The sequence below is a fragment of the Ipomoea nil genome, unplaced genomic scaffold (genome assembly GCF_001879475.1).
Source record: "Ipomoea nil cultivar Tokyo-kokei standard unplaced genomic scaffold, Asagao_1.1 scaffold1407, whole genome shotgun sequence".
Taxonomy (NCBI): domain Eukaryota; kingdom Viridiplantae; phylum Streptophyta; class Magnoliopsida; order Solanales; family Convolvulaceae; genus Ipomoea; species Ipomoea nil.
The window spans coordinates 3,326,983-3,339,877 of NW_017617835.1; the positions used below are offsets into that span (position 1 = coordinate 3,326,983).

Consider the following 12,895-nt stretch of genomic DNA (forward strand, 5'->3'; position numbering starts at 1 on the left):
TTGGATTGGGTAGGTCCTCTTGCGTCGACCTCCTCAAAGTCTGATCTTGCCTCGTCGTGGTATAAGTAGAGTAGCAGGGTGCCGCCGTAGGACCTCTTATAGGTTCTTTCGCTAGGTAGTAGTGAGCGGGGGCGTCCCCCCTATACTACCGTTAGGGAAAGCCAAGGTCGGGGCCGGCGCGCACGACCACGACCAGGGGTTAATAACTCCTCTTCTTGCTAGGCGAGGTTGGATTCCGCCGATTCTACTAGGTAGAACATATGTCGTTGTTCGGGGTCAAGCCCCCCCACCTCCTTTACCTTTGGAAAAAAATAAAATAGTTTTGGGGTTCGGGGGTGGGGTCGCCAGGTGCCCCCTTTTCTAGAACAATGATATTGTGGTCGAGGACCACGTTGGCGGGCCACCCAAGGTATAGGACCTCCTCAATGTGCCCTATTTCGAGGAAGGTGTTGACCTGTGCGTGGTGGTTGGGTGCTTGGGCTGCTGCGCCCCCTCGGGGAAGGCGGAGGTGGGGTTGGCACCCTTCGGGTGGTCTCCGGGCCGACCCACGTACCTCCTTGGAGCCCCCTCCGCGAGGCGGGCCAATGTCACTGAGGCCTGCTGAAGGGCGGCCGCCTCCTCCTGAAAAAGAGCTAGATTTGGAGGAGGACGGGGGTGCCAGCGCACCATTGCGGTGGTTGGTGGGGTGATCTCTGAGGTCACCCGCCGACCTCAAAGAAAGCCCTCGTTGCTGACTAGTGGTCCCGTCGAGGCCCTCGGGCCGCTACGCCCCATCGAGGGTGCCGGAGGCGGGGTTGGGGCCCCTTCGGCGGCCCCTGGGCCGACCGGAACACTTTCCTGGAGCCCCCGCCGAGGCGGTCCAATGTCATTGAAGCCTGTTGAAGGGCGGCCGCCCCCTCCCGGAAGAGGGCAGGATCCGGGGGAGGACGGGCGGCTGTTGTGTCGTTGCAGTGGTTGTTGAGGCGGTCTCTGAGGTCACCCGCCGACCTCAAAGATGGGACTTGTGGCTGACTAGTGGTCCCGTTGAGGCCACCCCTAGTCGGGGAGGCACGGGTGTTACGGGAGCCGCGAGAGTTGGACCTCGACCTTGCCATAGTTCGTGGAATATGGAGCACGCTCGAGCTTGTATGTCAACTCTCAACAAGAGCACCAATGATGGATTTAATTAACCCGGGGGGACCCGAATTACTAAACCCGATAAATAAGGGATTGGGAAAGACGTTGAATGTGTGTCGCGGGGACAACTTTGTATTGATAATGTTTGTAGGAGAGTTACAAGGTAAATATGGTAATAATAATAAGAAGTAGATGGTCCTAACAAGACAAGGGTGCGCCCTTTTATACTAAATAGTTCTCCCAACCAACCCCAAGAGAATAGGGTGGGCGGTTGGATCTTAGTTGACCGAGTCACGCGGGAAGACCCAGGTGGGGTCCCCAACTGAGGTCCTCGCAGTAGTCCCTGCCCGAGGTCCCCGCAGTAGTCCCTGCCCGAGGTCCACGCAGTAGTCCTTGCCCGAGGTCCACGTAGTAGTCCTTGCCCGAGGTCCACGCCCCGGGTCTGGGTCGAGGCAATGAGGATATTCATCAACCGAAGTCAAACACGACCAAGGAGGGCGCACGGGGACTCAAGCTTAGCCCTCCCAAGGCGACCTTAGTTGGGGTAGTCCTGGCTAGAGGTGACCTCGGTCGGGGAAGCCTCGGCTAAGGGTGGCCTAGAGCCCGACTCTCTCTAACAAGGAAGCTACCTCATGAGCTCGCCCAAGAGGAGGACGCATCAAGTCAGCCACATCATGAGCTCGCCCAAGAGGAGGACGCATCTTGGAGGCCACCTCAGGGGCTCGCCCAAGACGAGGATATATCAAGGAAAGCGCACGAAAGAAGTAAAGTGAACTCAGGAATCAAAGTCTCATACACGATGCCAAGGAGTCCACGACTTGTTAAGTGTTCTTGCGGAGGAGGAGTTCCGGAGTAGGAGGTGGGGCAGACATTCTTATAATGAAAAATGTAATTCTAATTATGAATAAAGTGATTGGTACTTATAAATGAAAATGTAATACTTTTACATTTTTATCAAAAATATTATATTTTTCCTTATAAGTAATGTTGCAAGTATTTGTTACTTATAAGGGAAAATGTAATACTTTTGATGAAAACTGCAATACTTTTAAATCGAAATGTAAAAGTATTATATTTTTATTCAAAAGTATTACACTTTACTATATAAGTAATAACCAGTTTATTCCTTATTAGTATTACATTTTCAAGTATTACATTTGGCATTCACCCGGCCTGTAACACAAGCAATGATCTATGAAACAGTTTTACACAAGTTTTTTTTTCTTTTTTTTTTTCTTATTGTTATATGTAAACTACTCATATTGTAAACTCTCGTTGATATTTTGAAACATTATCTTCTTTTTTCCTATAAGATTGATTGTATGATGAATTTTTTGCATTTAAAGGTGTGTTTGGAAAGTAGAAAAATGACTTCTGAAAAATATTTTATGAAAAAATACTCATTTTCTAGAAAACATTTTCCTTTCGCGTGTTTGGTTGCATTCCAGATAATGTGTTTGCATAATTATTTTTTAATTTTAAATATTTTAAATATACAATGGTGGTGGTGGGTGGTGGCGGGTGATTGACTGGTCCACTGTTGCAAACAAAAAAATGACTTTCTAAGAGACAAAGGAGAAGTCATTTTTCAAAAAAAAATCTATTATATTTTTCATTAATTTCCATTTTCCCTCTCTATCCAAACACTGAAAACCTGCAAACGATTTCAAAGCGCGCCCAAAATTTTTAAAATAGAGAGAATTGTGACTAATACATAGTATACCGGCTTGTATTAACATGTGCTTTTTAATTAAAACAATATAGATTTGGAATAGAAAAAATTAAAATTCGTGCGACAACAAACAATGTTTTATTTAAGTAAAGAGAATATGATGTATTCTTAAAATAATTATAGTATGATATTCATATTCTTTTAAGATGGAGATTAAAAAAAAAACTTTCACTCCTTTTTTTAATGCATATAGTATAGTTATAAGAAACAAATCAAATGAAGTAAATATTATTAATTTTAATTCTTGCCACAAATAAAAAAATAGTTAAAAAAGAATATAAAAAATTAAATCGAGTTCCATTTTGTATACACTAATTTAATTACTAAAACAATAAAATAAAAACAAAATATCAATAATCATCATCGCTGTTGTTATTATTAGTACTATTACTATTAAGTTAGCAAATATTTTGCAATGATTAAGTTAAAAACAATAAATAGTTAATTGAATATATTTTGTTACTAAAGTTTGTACATAAATATATAAATGAAAAAGTAAAAAGTAAAAAGTGAAAGATGATAATTTTGAAAGTAAAATACTAGGCCAATCACATTAGAGATATTTTTTTTTTTGCAGTAAAAAAAATAAAATAATTAGGGTTGATTTTTGTTAACAAATGTGGGGTATTTATTTGTAATTTTTACTCATACAAAGTTAAACATTTTTGTGAAGTCCACTTGATTAGAAAATGAGAGAAAAAAACAAGTGTAGTCTCGCACTCGTGTGTAAGAAATAGTTGCGCCTAGTTAATGCACACGTCAACTAGTCGCGTAAAGAGTCAATTATTATTATTATTATTATTATTATTATTATTATTATTATTGTTATGTTATACTTTTTGTCGGTTGTTTTTGTTTTGTTTTGTTTTTTTTTTTTTGTTTTTTTTTTTTTTTCACTTTTTTCCTATTCTCTCTTTGCCCATCTCCTACATAAATATGTAGGAATTAACAAAAAAATCTATACTTGCTTTTTTAGTTTGATTATGTCATTTTTTCTACTTATTTAAAAAGAAAAAAAAATTAAAAGTAGTCATCCCGAAACTACCAAACACGCCTCTAACCCTGCTGAAAAACCCTGCTAAACCCTCCTCGTCCGTCTCAGCCGCAACTCACCACCGAGTCACTGTGTCTGCTCGCTCAGACCTGCGCAATGCCTGCCATCCAAACCTACGATGACTTCATTAAAGTCCACGGCGTGTTATTAGCCTCCTCGGGAATTCCTCAGAAGCTCCACCCCCTGCTCTTCCAGAAGCTCGCGGCGGAGGCCTTCGACGGCGGCCACCATTTCCAGATCGAGCCTGTGGAGGATGGAAACCAAAGGCGCCTGCTGTTCACCTCAGAGTTCATGGCTAAGGAGTCTAATCTCTTCCTCGTTGACCATGCTTGGACTTTCCGCCTTTCCGATGCCTATAAGCAGGTTCGGCTCTACTGATTGGTTTATGGGGAATTTATTGAAAATGTGATGATTCATTGAACTCGTTTATGGCTATTTCAGTTTTCATTTTCTAACCATTCAGTTCACCTAATACATTGCATTTTTATGGTTGAGCGTCAAAGATAAACTGTTTATTAAGGAATTATTTGATATTTGTGAATTAGAATAATCATGTGTGTGTGTGTGTACACACACACACACACATACATACATGCGCTCATTTCTTTTTGGTTTATATGACTGGTTATTTTTGAAATAGAAGAAAATGAAGAACACTCAGTTGCATTCTAAAGTGAAAATGCATCAGTGGGAAATTTGGTCAGGAATCCGTTATTTGAATTTTGAAATAATACTGTCTCATCTTCCAAACTATGTACTCTTTGGTATATTCAAGTAAATATACTCTGGACTTGTTCAATTTGGATGTACAAGGAGTGAACACTTGGCATTGATTCACACATTCACAGAGTTGAGCAGAGAAATACAAATTATTGCAGATTGGGATTGAGGCTTAGTTGTGTTGTTATATACCTGTTTGTCTGTTAATGCTAGGTTGCTAGACATTATCAGATTCTGATTCTTTCACCACATTTACAGTTACAGGAAGTTCCTGGGCTGGCAGAAAGAATGGCTGCGTTAATGTGTGTGGACACTGATTTGTCAGACACTGTTGAGGAAGGTGACATAGGTGAAGATAATACGAAATTAAGTGCCGAGGAGATAGTGACGAGAGAAGTAATTAAGGCTAAAGAAGGTGATGCTGCAAGGTGGTTGGAACTTGATGAGCTTGGCATTGACGATGATATGCTTTCTTCTCTTGATTTGCCTCATAAATTTCCTGTATGATTTTTGTTTTCTATCACCTAATGGGCTATCTTAATTAATGGTGGTGGTCCATATCACATTTGGCATCTTACTGCGTCACTATTAAACTGTCTTTGCACCAGAATTTACTTGCACTAAGCTTGTGTGGCAACAATCTGAAGAATATTGAAACTGTTGTAAGGGAGGTTACCCAACTCAAAAGTCTTAAAGCTCTTTGGTTGAATGATAATCCAATTCTGAAGGAGAATGGGTAAGCTCATAATTTTTTTCCTATACTAGCAGTTTGTTACGTAAGTCTTGAGCATTGGCATCTAACACAAGCTATGCATTTCTCAGTGATGGTTGTATGGAAGATGCTATTCTTCAAGGTTGCTCTAGTTTGGAAATTTACAATTCTCGGTTCACCCCACATTTTGGTGTGTGGGCATTAGGGTTTTGTGCAGAGATATACAATAAAGACCGTCCAGGCTATGCATATCAAGGTGAACAACCCTTGCAGTGTCTGAGCTCACTAGACCTATCTAATAGATGCATTAACAACCTCTTCAATAAGGTGAGTGTCTTTCAACCTCCCTTAATTTTTTGGCTAAAAAAATACAGGATAATTTTCAATATTCAAAGGGAGGGGGAAGTAAATGCAACTAAGTGGTTTATGAATGTTATTCATACTTGTATTGCCCACCTGGCTTTTATTTTTTGTATATTTTTTTCAAGCAAGGTCCTGTCTCATTTTCTTAATCAAATTTTCACCAGGCATTTTCTCCTACTGAAATGCCATCTCTCTCACATTTGAACATTCGTGGAAATCCACTGGACCAGAACTCTGCAAATGATTTATTGGAACTACTTAATCAATTCAGTTGCTTGAGTGCTCTGGAGGTATCTTCATGAGATCCAACTCTTTCAGTTTAAAACTTAAAACAGATTTGATGAGAAATTGAACAGGTGGATATACCTGGGCCTCTTGGAGAAAATGCTGTTAGAATTGTTGAAGCACTGCCAAATCTTTCTGTACTGAATGGTGTAAGCACATCCAAAATTTCTGAGTCTGGAAAGTCTGTGGTTGATTCAATGTTGTTGCCACGCCTTCCTGAATGGACTGCAGGAGAACCTATTGCTGACCGCATTATAAATGCAATGTGGTTTTATTTGATGACTTATAGACTTGCAGATGAAGAAAAAATTGATGAAACCTCTGTATGGTATGCATTTGGCTTTGCTAATTTTTATTGGTTACTGTATATATTGTTTTCTATAAGTGAATTTTGCTCCCATAGTGAATTTTTCTGATAGCAGCTTGAATCTTGATGGGATTCCTGAAACTTTTTTGTCTGAACTCATGTAATCCAAGTAGGAACTGTATGCAAATAAAATTCAAAGGATACAATTTACATGCATATAGATATTATAACGACAGGACAATATGAGTTTTTTGTTAGCTGCATAAATTCTTGACAGGCATTCTGAAGGAATTTAAGTTTGAACTTGTCTAATCCAAATGGGAACACTATGTAAATAAAATTTGAAGGATACACATTAGAAAGAAGAGGAAATATATAAACTTTGAACTATCCTATTGCTTTCAACTTTGCATTTGGCACTCATAACCATAATGATTTTGGCAAAAACAGACTAGACTTTTGTAATATTTTATTAAACCAATATAAAATATACTTAATTGCTAATATACAAAATTAATTTAATCAAACTCTTACATTCACCCTTCACTATTATGTTTTTGTGTGTGGATAGGTATGTTATGGATGAATTAGGTTCATCTATGCGGCATAGTGATGAACCAAATTTTAGAGTGTCTCCTTTCCTCTACATGCCAGAGGGTGAATTGGCATCAGCTGTGAGGTTCTCTTCTCCTACCGTCTATGTTCATTCATTGGTAACTTAAATTGCTTAATTTAGTAAAGTCTGGCTATACATTGGTCCTATAATTAGCATCAGCTTTGGTATTTAAAGTTTCACAACCTTCATTTTGTCAGTGTATATAGTTTTGGAAATCTGAGACCTCTTTTTAGTTGTCTTGCACAATTTAACTACTGGGTGTTGCTCCGGAGCTATTAAATAACAAACACAAACTATAAAGCTTTGTTATACAAATGCAAAATTCAATTCATACAGAAAAACCACCCAGCACACCCTTTTCATTCCATTAATGGAATATTCCTTACAATGGATTTATTGACATATATGCCAAGAAATAGAGGCATTAACCTCCCTCTGTAATTTCTATTAAGCTATTGAGTGAACATTTTTCAGCTATTCAATTCTTTGGCCAACTGAAGATATTCAAAGAAATGATGAGTGCACTCGTGATTTCCTATTTGGAATTGGGGAAGATAAACAACGTTCGGCTAGACTTACTGCTTGGTTCCACACCCCAAGGAATTACTTTATTAAAGTATTGCTTCTTTCCCCATATTTGAACTTTGCCTGTAATTTTATGAATTCAGAACATTGAGGTTTATTGCAGAAGTTATTGCTTGTCTAATCTCCAGGAGTATGAGAGCTACAGGCAGAAATTGCAATCAACCAAATTTACTTCCCCACTACAAGAGTCATCTGTTACGAGTACTTTGTACCGTGCTGATGGAAGTGCTTTGCGTGTGTATACAGATATACCTCATGTGGAGGATTTCCTGAACCGCCCTGAATTTGTAATTAGTATGTCTATTTTTCTCATCTTGAATCGTGTTTCATTTACATCCTGCCTTGACCATAATTTTCATGTTGCAGGTGTTTATTTTAATATTTTATACCCAAACAATAATAGACTGATTGTATAATTGTTCACACTGTTATGCTTAAATTTGGATTATTTGCAGCATCTGAGGCAAAGGATGCAGATATTATTTGGACAAGTATGCAGGTAGACGAGGAGCTGAAGAAGGCTGCAGGACTCAATGATCAACAGTACATAAATCAATTTCCATTTGAGGCTTGTATTGTTATGAAACATCATTTGGCAGAAACAGTTCAAAAGGTTATAATAACATTCTTCCATGTTTTATCTTTACCCGAAGGGCCTTTTATTTGCACAATATGATGCTAAATATTGTTACCTTTTCCCATCAGGCTCATGGATTGCCTGAATGGCTTCAGCCCACATATAACCTTGAAACTCAACTTGCTCAAATGATTGGTGATTATCTTGTACGGGAAAGGGATGGACTGGATAATCTATGGATCTTGAAGCCGTGGAACATGGCCAGAACTATTGATACAACCATAACTGGCAATTTATCTGCTATTATTCGTCTCATGGAGACTGGGCCCAAAGTATGCCAGAAGTATATTGAGCACCCTGCTTTGTTCCAAGGGAGAAAGTTTGATCTTCGTTACATTGTCTTGGTTCGCAGCCTAAACCCATTAGAGATATTTCTGGCTGATATTTTCTGGGTATGTGAAATGTTCTTCACCGTAAGGGATTGTGTTTTTTTTTATGGCTTCAGCTCCTACACTGTAACAATGTTTGCATTTGGTTGATTATTTTCAATTTTCTTTTCAGACCAGATTAGCTAACAATGCTTACACTTTGGACAAGCACAGTTTAGCTGAATATGAAACTCACTTTACTGTTATGGTAAGTAATTATCTGCAATTTCTGGAATACTCTAAGTCCGTAATCGAAGTTTCCAAATCAAAGTGCAATTTGTTTTATAGTATATTTAATAAAACAAATTATTTATTTAATCAAGCCATCTTCTAACTTTATAGTCCTCGTTTCATCTTCTTCAGAACTATCGAGGAAGATTGAATCACTTGAATACCCCAGAGTTTGTGAAAGAGTTTGAACTAGAGCACAAAGGTGCTTCCTACTTCTGTCCTACATAATTTCAATCGTCTTAGAATGCTTTATTATATTATTTCTGGATTTTGAGGTTGTCATTTACCCTAATTTTTCGTACCTGTTACAGTTAAATGGATGGACATCCATTCGAGAGTTAGGAGTATGATTAGATCAGTGTTTGAGTCTGCTGCATCAGTGCATCCGGAAATGCACCATCCTAAATCTCGGGCAATGTATGGTGTTGATGTCATGCTTGATAGCAATTTTCAGCCTAAATTACTGGAGGTCAGAAATCTTTCACTTGTGTTCCTGTCTTGCTTTCAGGTTTCACTGTTTTAGGCATTGGACAAACCACACCTATTCGCTATTTAATGTTCATGATCATGGTTGTGGACTACATGCAGTGAAATTGAACCTTGAACCTCCTTCCTAACTTTGCGAATAAAATATTCAATTATTCATGCATTTTAGGGGAATGTCATCCAAGTATAATAGGAATTTTAGCAGACCATATTATTTATTTTTGGTACAAATATTATCAAGACCCACGACTCACAATGCTGTGTGCACCCTTTCACGAATGTTCACAACCCCACAAATCTATGTGACATGTTGGCTGTATAAATATCCTTAGTAAAGTTGCTACTTGTGAACATGAACATCCTAATTATGGTTCATGGTATAAGAATTGATGGAATCTACTGTATATGCTTGTTTCCAGGTTACCTACTGTCCTGACTGCAAGAGAGCTTGCACGTATGACACAGAAGCTGTGGTAAAAGGAGGAGAAACTGTCAAGGGCCACGATTTCTACAACTATGTGTTTGGCTGTCTTTTCCTTGATGAAACTAACCATGTATCTCCATTGTAAACAGGTATACCAAATGCTCGAAAGCTTTTGTCCTTTATATGCAAGAACTAATTTACAATATGTGAACGCCATGCTATTTCTTAGCAGCGTTTCTGCACATCAAAGTGTGAAAGGATGTTGTTGTATTAATAGTAATTTCTGCATTTTAAATGATACTCGTAAAAGTTTTTGACATCTTGTTCTTTGTTAGATCTCCTGCCCCCCTTTGGCTCCGTCCTCGGTTAAATATAGAAAACAACTAATCAAGTAACGTCATATTAGGATGTTTATATTATATGGTAAATATCAGAACCAAAAAAAAGTACGTATTATCACTCCAAAAGTAAGTAAATAAATAAATAAATAAATAAATAAATAAATATATATATATATATATATATATATATATATATTAATTATGTAAAAACTTAAATTGTTATTGGAAAAAGGAAGACTTAAAAATAATAATACATATATATATTGCTTGATTGATGACTTTATAATTATCGACTAATTGTTAACTTATATACAAAAAGGAAGACTTAACTTGCATATATACATATATAGATGAAAAAGTTTGACATTAATTGGAGCAAAGCGTGTTCGTTGTTTGAGAGATTATTATCATCATCTTCAATTAAGGATGACATGCGACGTTTACCTTAGATGTTCTTGTCCCTAACAAATTTCTAACGTGGTTACGTTCCCTTCGTTTAATTAAAACTTTTGAGAGCTAGTATTTGAGCTGGTTTACACATGTGTAGTACGGTGACAAAACGAAATTCACCTAGATTGCATCATCTTTCGAGTAGCCGTTACAAACTTACAAAATATATTTAGGTTATTCATAGTTGACCGACTCAAATAAAAAAGCTTAGGGGGGTGTATTCAATCATGACTTTTGTAGAGTTTTAAAGACTTTTAAAATGATAGATTTTAATAAACTTTGATTGACTTTCATAGAGTCGTTCAAAACTTTTTAAAACTTTATAAGACTCTATAAAAGTCTATATAAAAAACATTCATAGACTTTTATCGACTTTTTATTTTAAAAAGTTTACAAAAGTCATTGAAATTCTAAATTGAATACATCCTTACAAACATTCAATGATTTTTATTCTTATCATTTATAATTTTCTTACAAAACATTTATAATATATCATAAAATTCTTCTTATTATATTATTTTTGAATGCTCTTATTATATAGTTCTTCACCCATATCAACATTCTCAACATTATTATTTTTATCCATAGTATGCTGAGACTTATATGCTAATTACTTATTCTTCAAAAAAAAAATGCTAATTACTTATATATATTATTAAAAAACATCAACAAAAAAAACTATTTCATTAGAAATTCATAACAATATTGAACAATAAAATTTATAATAAAAGAATTAATCAAATAAAATATTTAAAAATATAATTACAAGTTGCATAAATAAAAAATAAAAAAATAAAAAATAAAAATCTAATATTAATAATATATATACAAGTTTTCAAAAAAATAATATATATAAAAAATTATACTTGATATATTGCTAGGCTTCCTGCAAAGAGCTATTATTTGCAATAATAATTTGAGACTGTGAACAACAAGGTGTTACTGTTTGCAACCCAAATTGTTGTTGCGAATAGTAGTTCGCTATTCGTAGTAACCTGTTGTTAATATATATATTACGAATATAAACATAATAAAAAAATCAAAATATATAAATATTTATATGAATATTATGAAACATATACTAAAATTTGAGGATGAAAATTTTGATTTGTTCATGTATTTAGGGAGAATTAGAGAAAGTTAGGGATAAAAAATTTATATAAAAAATAAAAATCAATATAAACAAGCAATAATAATGAAATAGAAATAATATTATTTCGAATTTTTAGATAAATATTGTAAAGTTCAGGAGAGAGAGAAAAATTGGTAGAGTTTAGGTATGAGGAAAATATAGGATAATGAAGAAAAAAATAATTTTATTGAATTTAGATAGGTTTATAAAATTTAAATATGGAAAAAATAAAGTTTAAATAGAGAGAGAAAACATTCAAATCTGTTAGAAAGAAAATTTTGAAATCTTGGGGTTGATGGTTGGATTTCAACTATTTATATTAGACCAGGAAAAGTCTACAAAAGTCTTAAAATTAAAAAGTCTACAAAAGTTCATAACTTTTTGAATACCACATGACTTTTAAAGACTCTTTAAAAGTCTTAATCGAATACCACACGACTTTTAAAGACTCTTTAAAAATCTTGATTGAATACCGCCTGACTTTTAAAGACTCTCTAAAAGTTTGAATTGAATACCTCCAAACTTTTAAAGTTCATAAAAGTCTTTAAAACTCTATAAAAGTCATGATTGAATACACCCCCCTTAGTCTGCTCCTGATAAGAATCAAGCTTATAACTTACTAAGTCAATAGTCTGACTAACTTAGTTGGATTACTGATCCATTTCTTTAGTCTTTACTCTATGAACCAAACACCAATCTGCAGGTCACTGGAGTCCAATGGCTTGTACGTACGAATATAATCATTGTCAAATTGTCATTTTCATTTATAACGTACAAAAAATGTCATATTCTTATTTACGTAGTGGGGAAGAAAATGATGATTTGTTTTGAACAAAAAATTCTTATCCAATAATATTATAACCAAAATGAAAATATAGAATGAAGACTAGGCAATTAAATTACTGGAGGAACAATTTCCCCAAATCAATGATTTGCAGCTTGGTATGCAGTCAATAGAAGTTACAATAACACTTCTCTAATATTTTGATTTCTGGGAAGGTTTGGTACAACTCCACTTGATAATTACAAGCTATGCATATGGTAGTTGTTGTTTGATTTATTTGTTCATCTTATTTTTTGACATTTTTGCAATCCATATGACATGTAATAATACTAAATTCTCCTCTTTTTTTTTTTTTTTTTTTTTTTTTTTGGTGGGGGTGCGTGTAATATCTAGTATCTCCACCACGAGATTAATCTAAATTCATTATGAGAGACACATGCAAAGTTTAACTCTTACTTGATGTTAGGGATATTAAGGTCCATACTTAGGAGCTTGACGAGGAAGTGTAATGGGGGAAGCCTGGGGATTAACATAAGGGATTAGGTCCAAAGC

General features: G+C 35.8%; 1 protein-coding gene across 2 annotated transcripts; it reads left to right on the forward strand.

Annotated features, from left to right (window-relative positions):
• The first annotated feature begins 3,850 nt into the window (after nucleotides 1–3,850).
• LOC109186763 (tubulin--tyrosine ligase-like protein 12) lies at nucleotides 3,851–9,955 on the forward strand. 2 transcript variants are annotated; one of them, XM_019336886.1, is made up of 16 exons: nucleotides 3,851–4,265; nucleotides 4,881–5,123; nucleotides 5,231–5,358; nucleotides 5,445–5,661; nucleotides 5,862–5,987; nucleotides 6,054–6,310; nucleotides 6,861–6,968; nucleotides 7,380–7,521; nucleotides 7,619–7,784; nucleotides 7,946–8,103; nucleotides 8,196–8,519; nucleotides 8,629–8,703; nucleotides 8,859–8,928; nucleotides 9,038–9,195; nucleotides 9,632–9,828; nucleotides 9,887–9,951. In XM_019336886.1, the coding sequence occupies exons 1-15, from the start codon at nucleotides 3,999–4,001 to the stop codon at nucleotides 9,779–9,781; spliced, it is 2,589 nt and encodes an 862-aa protein (XP_019192431.1). In that variant the 5' UTR covers nucleotides 3,851–3,998; the 3' UTR covers nucleotides 9,782–9,828; nucleotides 9,887–9,951. The 2 variants fall into 2 exon arrangements, with proteins under 2 accessions (XP_019192431.1, XP_019192430.1); XM_019336885.1 differs by having other exon boundaries at nucleotides 9,632–9,955.
• The last annotated feature ends 2,940 nt before the right edge of the window (nucleotides 9,956–12,895 follow it).

Coding starts and splice junctions, on each gene's coding strand:
- LOC109186763 (XM_019336885.1), top strand. CDS start 3,999: ATGCCTGCCATCCAAACCTACGATGACTTCATTAAAGTCCACGGCGTG. Junction 6,969..7,379: donor GAATTGGCATCAGCTGTGAG/GTTCTCTTCTCC, acceptor AACATTTTTCAG/CTATTCAATTCTTTGGCCAA. Junction 8,704..8,858: donor AAACTCACTTTACTGTTATG/GTAAGTAATTAT, acceptor CATCTTCTTCAG/AACTATCGAGGAAGATTGAA.